At 37.8% G+C, this 8,288-nt stretch overlaps 1 protein-coding gene across 1 annotated transcript; it reads left to right on the forward strand.

Moving 5' to 3' along the window:
* Positions 1 to 328: 328 nt before the first annotated feature.
* LOC142166895 (uncharacterized) lies at positions 329 to 3,299 on the forward strand. Its single transcript, XM_075226642.1, has 5 exons — positions 329 to 564; positions 916 to 1,154; positions 2,040 to 2,128; positions 2,766 to 2,898; positions 2,992 to 3,299. The coding sequence occupies exons 1-5, from the start codon at positions 329 to 331 to the stop codon at positions 3,297 to 3,299; spliced, it is 1,005 nt and encodes a 334-aa protein (XP_075082743.1).
* The last annotated feature ends 4,989 nt before the right edge of the window (positions 3,300 to 8,288 follow it).

The raw sequence follows: 8,288 nt of genomic DNA on the forward strand, positions 1-8,288 counted from the left end.
ACTGGTGGCTGGGCTGCACCTGTTCATGCTCCTCCTCAAGACCCTCATGATTCAGATAAAGAGGTTATAGGAGATGATTATCAAGCTCCACTCGAGGTACCACCACCAGTTGTCCCTGCAAATATTGCCCACACAGTGCAGTTACCAATAGGAAAAATTGATCCACTTGCCTTTCTAAGATTAAACCCTCCTACTTATAATGGTACCGATAACCAAATGAACCAATGTTATTTTTGGAAGAGATAGAGGAAATGTTTGTTTCTTTGCATTATCTTGAAACACAAGTCATAGAGTTGATTGGGTTTAGATTTAAGGGTGCAATAGGGCAATGGTGGAGAGGTTACAAGAAGGTCAGAGATTCCACATTACGCCACTTACTTGGCCCCAGTTCAAAGAAGCTTTTAGGGCCAAGTTCTTGCCTAACAGTCGGATGGATGAGCTCCGACCCCAGTTCGAACATCTTCAACAGGGTACCATGTCAGTGACTGAATATGTGATGGAATTTATAAAATTGGCAGAGTATGCACCTAATTTGATACCGACAGAGAGAGAAAAATTGAGAAGGTTAATTGAAGGCTTGAATACACATATGGCAAAAGATATGACTTCACATCAGGATGACAAGACTTATCTTTAGGCTGTCAATATCGCTACGCGTAAGGAGGCTTTTGATAAAATCGCCAGTGAAGCTAGAGATAACAGCAAGAAGGCTAAAACAACAGGTATTTATAGTAGATTTTCTGTTGGGGGTAAGAAAATGAATCATTCAGCTCACATTCAATCAACGGCTCACTCATCTCCTTATCCAGCTCCACTTAGACATAGCCAGCATAGTAAAGGTCAGGCCCATTAGGGGAAAAGTTCAAGTAGTCATGAACAACCTCGGTCCTCCTATCCTATATGTCCTTCGTGCAGCAAACGACATCCAAGGAAATTCCTTTTGAGCAAGAAAGGTTGTTTCCACTTCCATAATCCGGGTCATATTAAGAGAGATTATCCATTGCTTGGACAAGCTACGGGGAAAACTCCAACCAGACAGGCAACATCCATGGGTAATTCTATAGTTGCACCTCCTCCAGTTTGGGAATCTAATACTCAGACCGGGCGTGGTGCCAATAGAGGTGGAGCTCAGGGAGGAGCGGACCAGCCAGATTGTATGAAGTTCTAGACAGGCAAAATGCTGGGTCGTCTAACATAGTTATTACATGTATTCTCTCTGTTTGTGGTCGCCTTGCTTATGTATTAGTTGATCCCGGTTCAACTTTCTCCTATGTGTCTTCTTATTTTTGTGTCAAGTTTGGAAAAGCACAGAAAAATTAGGGGTTTCATTTGAGGTTTCCACACCTATAGGGGAATCTGTTAAAGTTGAGTATACATTCAAAAACTGCATCATCACAGTTCTGGGCTGAGAAACATTAGCCGATTTGAACTTGTTAGATATGGTAGACTTTGACATCATAGCTGGCATAGATTGGTTATCTTCTTGTCATGCTACAGTTGATTGCCATGCAAAGACGGTTAAATTCTCATTTATTGGGGAAGATCAAATTATTAATTAGAGGAAGTGGGTACACCTGTGGGTAAGTTTATTTCTTACCTTAAGGCTAGAAAACTAGTGAGCGGCAGGTGTTTGGTGTATCTAGCACATGTACGGGATATGAAAGTTCGCTCCCCACTGCTTGAATCAGTATCGATTGTGAAAGAGTTTTCAGACGTGTTCCCGGATGATCTCTCAACGATACCACCAGATAGGGAGATTGAGTTTGGCATAGACACATTGCCACGAACTCAACCAATCTCGATTCCTCATTACATGGCTCAATTTGAGCTAAATGAACTCAAGAAGCAGTTACAAGACCTCTTAGATAAGGGTTTTATTCGACCTAGTGTTTCTCCTTGGGGTGCTCCAGTGTTGTTCGTGAAGGAAAAAAAAAGATGGTTCCCTACGGATGTGTATAGATTACCGCTAGCTGAATAAGGTTACTATCAAAAATAAATATCCACTGTTCATGATAGATGATTTATTTGATCTGTTGCAGGGTTATTTCTCAAAAATAGATCTGATATCGGGATACCATCAGTTAAAAATCAGAGAAGCAGACATCCCAAAAATAGCTTTCAGGACTCGGTACAGTCATTATGAATTTTTAGTGATGTCCTTTGGGTTGACCAATGCACCATCAGCTTTTATGGACTTAATGAACAGAGTCTTCAAGTCTTTCTTAGATACCTTTCTCATAGTATTTATCGATGATATTTTTGTATATTACCGTAGCTAGAAAGAGCATGAAAATCACTTGAGAACAGTTTTTCAGATACTCAATGACCGTCAGCTTTATGCCAAATTTTTTAAATGTGAATTTTAGCTTGATATAGTTACATTTTTGGGACACGTGGTCTCGAAATAAAGAATTAGAGTAGACCCACAAAAATTGAAGCAGTTAAGAGTTGGCCTAGGCTGACGACCCCTATAGAGATTCACAGTTTTCTAGGGTTGGCAGGTTACTATCGCCGTTTTGTAGAAGGGTTGTCTTCAGTAGTTCCCCATTGACAAAGTTAACTCAGAAAAATGTGAAGTTCCCCCATTGACAAAGTTAACTCAGAAAAATATGAAGTTTCAATGGTCTGAAACTTGTGAGAAAAGTTTTCAAGAACTCAAGAACAAGTTGACTACAGCCCCAATCCTGACTCTACCTACCCCTACAGGTAAATTTGTGATCTTTTGCGATGCTTCAAGAGTAGGATTAAGATGTGTTCTTATGCAGAATGACAAGGTAATTGCTTATGCTTCTAGGCAGTTAAATAATCATGAGAGAAATTATCCTATCCACGATCTTGAGCTAGCAACAGTTGTTTTTGGTCTAAAAATATGGTGTCACTACCTTTATGGAGAGCAATGTGACATTTATACAAATCACAAAAGTTTGCAGTATATATTCAAGCAAAAAAAGTTGAATCTGAGACAACGTAGGTGGTTGGAGTTGCTTAAAGATTATGATTATAATATCTGTTACCATCCCGACAAAGCGAATGTGGTTGTTGACGCTCTGAGCAGAAGATCCATGGGGAGTTTGACCAGGTTGTGTGTGGTCGAACGTCCAATAGTTAAGGAAGCCCAACAAATAGCTAGCCAAGAGGTTCGTCTCGATGAGAATTATGATGGAAGGTTGATAGCAAGTATGGGTGCTAAGTCTACTTTAGTAGAGCAAGTTAAAGCCAAACAATTTGATGACCCTAGCTTGCTTAAGCTCAAGGAAGGTGTCCTCGGTGGCAAGATTAAGAATTTTACACTTGATTAGAATAGTGTGATGAGACTTGATGGCTGCTTGTGCGTGCCTAATGTAGACATCCAAGTTCTACCAAAATATATCATAATTTGAGGGATGTTTATTGGTGGAATAATATTAAGCGAGATATTGCAGATTACGTATCACGGTGCCTAACCTGCCAGTAAGTAAAAGCTGAACACCAGAGGCCAGGTGGCTTAGCTCAAGTCATTGAAATACCATAATGGAAATGGGAGAGAATAAATATGGATTTTGTGGTGGGCTTGCTGCGAACTTTTAAGAAACATGACTCTATTTGGGTTATAGTAGACCGACTCACTAAGTCAGCTCACTTTTTTCCAGTCAAAATAACCTACACGGCACCCCAGTATGCAACATTATACATAAATGAGATTTGTTCGGTTGCATGGTTCTCCCATGTTTATTATTTTTGATAGGGGTGCACAGTTTACTGCCCAGTTCTGGCAGAGTTTTCAGGAAGGTCTGGGTATCCGAGTTAATCTAAGTACAACTTTTCACCCTCAAACGGACGCGCAAGCTGAGAGGATAATTCATACCTTAGAAGATATGTTACGAGCATGTGTTCTTGATTTTAAAGGAAACTAGGATGATCATCTACTTTTGATTGAGTTCACATATAATAACAATTATCAAGTAAGCATTCAGATGGCTCCTTTCAAGGCCCTATATGGGAGGATAATTCATACCTTAGAAGATATGTTACGAGCATGTGTTCTTGATTTTAAAGGAAACTAGGATGATCATCTACTTTTGATTGAGTTCACATATAATAACAATTATCAAGTAAGCATTCAGATGGCTCCTTTCAAGGCCCTATATGGGAGGCGGTGTCATTCGCTTGTACGGTGGTTTGAGTTAGGTGAAATGAAGCTTATTGGGCCAAACATAGTACATGATACCTTGAAAAAGGTGAAACTTATTCAGAAATAACTTAAAATAGCTCAAAGCCGACAAAAGTCATACTCAAATATAAGACGCTGCGATCTTGAGTTCAAAGAGGGTGACTATGTATTTTTAAAGGTATCTCCAATGAAGGGTATCATGAGATTTGATAGAAAAGTGAAGCTTATCCCAAGATATATAGGGCCTTATCCAATTCTTAAAAGGATTGGGCTTGTGGCGTATCGACTAGCTTTACCTCTAGAGTTATCTTCTGTGCAACCAGTTTTTCATGTGTCCATGTTAAAATAGTACTTTCACGACCTGAGTCATGTACTTGATAGACAGGATATAGAGGTGGATGATACTCTGACATATGAGGAGGCCCATGTAGCTATAGTAGACAGGCAGGTTCATAGACTTCAAACCAAAGACGTTTCTTCGATGAAAGTAATATGGAGCAACCACTCAGCTGAGGAATCTATGTGGGAGTTCGAGGAAGCCATGAAGAAAAAGTATCCTTATTTGCTCGAAATTTCAAGTAAATAATTCATTTTAAGCTTTAAAATATTTAGATTGTCAAGTTATGTGATATTTGTACTTATAATAATGTAAAATGGCTTTGGCAGGTATATGGGTGTGTCTTGAAGTTGTATATTATTAGATTGAGTAGATGGAGGTGCAAAATGTTATTGTTCGATTGGTTGGACAGGTTGAATTTGTTTTTGATATCTCCAGTTACAAAGGAAACTCAGCCAAATTTTTTGAAAATTGTAGAAGTTAGACAAATTTTGGGGGTAATAAAGGATGGTGTGAGTAGCGCAAGGTCTAAGACCTTTTTGTTAGACTCAAGAACAGCCACCACACAATATTCGAGGATGAATATTGTTTTTTTTGGGGGGGGGGGAGGGGAAGGGGGAAAGAATGTAAGGCCCCAGTAATATTTAGACTCTAAATACGCCAATTACTAGCCTAATGATATGAATGAGATATGTTTATTATCGTGATCGTAGTATGTTGTATTCGCCCAGGGGTATATCACCAAATAGTAAACGTTAGACCAATGTCCATGGAGAGAATAGGTGGAAAATTTAATGAATATGATTAGACTTACCTTTTTTTTAAAGAAGAATGAAAGTCACGTTTCTCTAAATCTGTTGGTTGCTTTTCTAAAGTAGGTTACGACCACTTTTACTAAGATATGGATTTAAGTAATATTTACGTGGGCCACTAGCTAAGGGTAAACATTAAAGAGAATATCATATGTTAAAGGGAAAGAAACCATCAACCCCAATAAGTTTTGGCAATTCGAAAAAGAAAAAAAAAAGGAAAGAAACATTTTTCTAAGGATTGGAAACAGAAGCTTAAGGAAAACGGCGTACAACTTCTGTCGAGTTACACAGGTAACATCTCATTATTGACACAGTGCACTAGGTTTCATTCTTTATTAGTTCTTCCTCCTTTATTCTTTAATTACCAAGTACATATGGAGATAAATATTTTAGTTGGAGACAAGAGTTAAGGTTTAAGTGTGTATTTGGAGAAATTTTGAAATAATGAAGTGATAGGAAAGAGAATTAACACTTCTACAACGAAATAGATGACATCCACAGTACATTGGGGAAAACAACTGTTAGAAAAGTTAAGGTATTTGGTCATGATCTCTTTTACTGGTGGTTTTAGGATATTTTTGAGTAATTTGATAAAAGGACTAAACCTTGTTGAGAAATATATATATAAAATATGATGGGCAGAGAAGTAAAGAATTTTAAGTGGTATGATTTTCCTTGTTAGGCATGTAAGATGTTTTGAACCAGCAAAGGTTCTTTTGTCCCTTGCTAGTGAAAGATTGTTTTCTTAGATCACTAATTTGCCAAAATATTTGTAGATCGTGAGTTGTTGAACTCCCGCGAAGTTTGAAAGGATGAATTGAAGCTAAGACTTGAGGTGAGTTGAGGTTTACTTTCCTAGTAGGAAATTCCATTATAACTCTTGTGCTCCATATGTTAGATAAAGCTAAGTCATGCCTTCTCGTGATCCAATACTCAATTCACTTATTCTTATTCAGTACGACATTATATATGACATGAATACATGCTTATATGTATTACCAATTGTTATGTGCCTTTATTTGTGATATTCACATTCAGTAGGGAGAAGTGTCCAACCTCCCCCAGTATGAGTACCATGATGTCAGGGTTACCTACCCCACGCTCGCAGGTGCCAACTGTTTGTTAGGGAGACATGCCGACACTCCCCCGTACGTGTTCCCAGATGCTCACATACGCATGGCCATTATGCGTAACAATTAACTTTGCAAAATTATATCTTAAAATATATATAACTCAGTTTCTATTTTAGATATCAGTTATGGACTCAATTCCTACGTTAAGGTTCAGTTTTAGCTTACAATTCAGTTTTCAGCTTATTACTTGGTTGTAAAATTTTATATGATTTATATAATTTTTCGTATATCCCTTTTCTTTCTTATATTTTCTAGAAGGTCTCGCTTTGCCTTTTTAAGAGGTAGACTATGAGACTTACTGGGTATCCTTTGGTGGTACTATGCCCGTTTGGGCCTGCTATGTCGTGTGAAAAGTATTGAGGACGTAGGTAATGAGGCACGTGGCTAGAGGAGATATTATAGATTCAGTTTACACACTCCGTTGATTCATCCCAACGATAGCGGACCCTTTGCAAACTATTATTTATAACTTTTTTTTACGTTTATTTTATTTTCGGGAGGCTATGTATTTTAAATTTTAATTTTCAGATTCTAGAGGCTCATGACTTGTTAGTGGGTCAGTATTAAAATATTTTGGAATTTATCCTTTATTTATTATATTTTATCAATCAGCTTAAGAACTGCAATATGATTAGAATTAATATTTAAGCATGTTAGTTTCTTTGCTATTGAACTTGAAGTTTGATACAAATAGTATAGGGTTCACTCAACGAGTGGTAATGGTTAAGTGCCAATCACGTCCCACCCTAGTTTGGGGGCGTGACATATATGTCTCTCAAAAAATCTTGTGCATCATTCTAGGGCTAAGCATATAGATGTTAAGCATCATTTCATTATAGATCATGTCATTAAGGGAGATATAGAGTTATCATTTGTTGGCACCGCTGATCAACTAGCAGACATTTTTACTAAGCCTTTACTTGAAGATAAATTCTGCTCCTTAAGAGAACTACTTGGCATTATTTCGCATGATCATAAAAATTAGGACTTATGTGTTAATTTTGATTCATGTGTGTCTAAAGTTTTTAGTTTTCTTTTCTTCTGTAAGTATGCATTAATTGAGAACCTCCGATTTCCCTCTCTTTTCTCATAAGTCACAACTTTCAAGAAAGGATAATCAATCATCATATCCTTTCACTGACGCCCTTTCCTTTCCTGTACTCAACCGTCAAACCTTTTTTTCTTAATCCTCTGAACCATCTTCTCTTTTCTTCATTGTTCTTATCGCTTAGAAAACCTTCTCCAAAAATGCTTCAATGGATAAACACTCCAAGAATCCCTCTGTGTCCACAATTAAAATTACTCATTCTAAAGGAAAACCCTCTTCTCGGCCTCCAGAACAAGTAAACCTAGGGTCCGACCACTCTGAAGGGTTTGCCTCTTCTCAGGCAGAACCATCTGACCACTCTCACCGAATAGGAGAAAACGTTCTTGGCTAAAGGCCCATGGAAGACCCCCCTGAATCTTTTAACCACAAGAAATCCAAGGTAGACCTCTCGAGTTTTCTAGAGTCAGACCTCAATTTATGGAATATTACAAATAGAGATTTCTTTGTTGCTCTCAAAGAAAAGCCCATTGCGCATGGCAGAGTAATTTATATTGATCATATGGAGGCCCTCAATTTGTCACGACCAAAAATCCCACCACAAGCGTCGTGATGGCACCTAGTATCTAAGACTAGGTAATCCGATTTCAATTACATTTTGAAGCTTCTTTTGTTTTGAAACTAACAGCGGAAATAATTACAATATACAACCTCCCAAGACTGGTAGTACTAAGTCACAAACTCTAACTGAATACATGGAATGATCACGAGGACCGAGTATACAATACTTTTTAATAAAGATTAATAGTAC

This window comes from Nicotiana tabacum, chromosome 2 (genome assembly GCF_000715075.1).
Source record: "Nicotiana tabacum cultivar K326 chromosome 2, ASM71507v2, whole genome shotgun sequence".
Classification (NCBI taxonomy): Eukaryota; Viridiplantae; Streptophyta; class Magnoliopsida; order Solanales; family Solanaceae; genus Nicotiana; species Nicotiana tabacum.

What these genes read in the sequence shown, in the direction of transcription:
- LOC142166895 (XM_075226642.1), top strand. Translation starts at nt 329, where the DNA reads ATGGTGGAGAGGTTACAAGAAGGTCAGAGATTCCACATTACGCCACTT. An exon ending in AGGAGCGGACCAGCCAGATT is followed by an intron (nt 1,155 to 2,039) that starts GTATGAAGTTCT and finishes GATCTGTTGCAG; the next exon opens with GGTTATTTCTCAAAAATAGA. An exon ending in AAAATAGCTTTCAGGACTCG is followed by an intron (nt 2,129 to 2,765) that starts GTACAGTCATTA and finishes GTTCTTATGCAG; the next exon opens with AATGACAAGGTAATTGCTTA.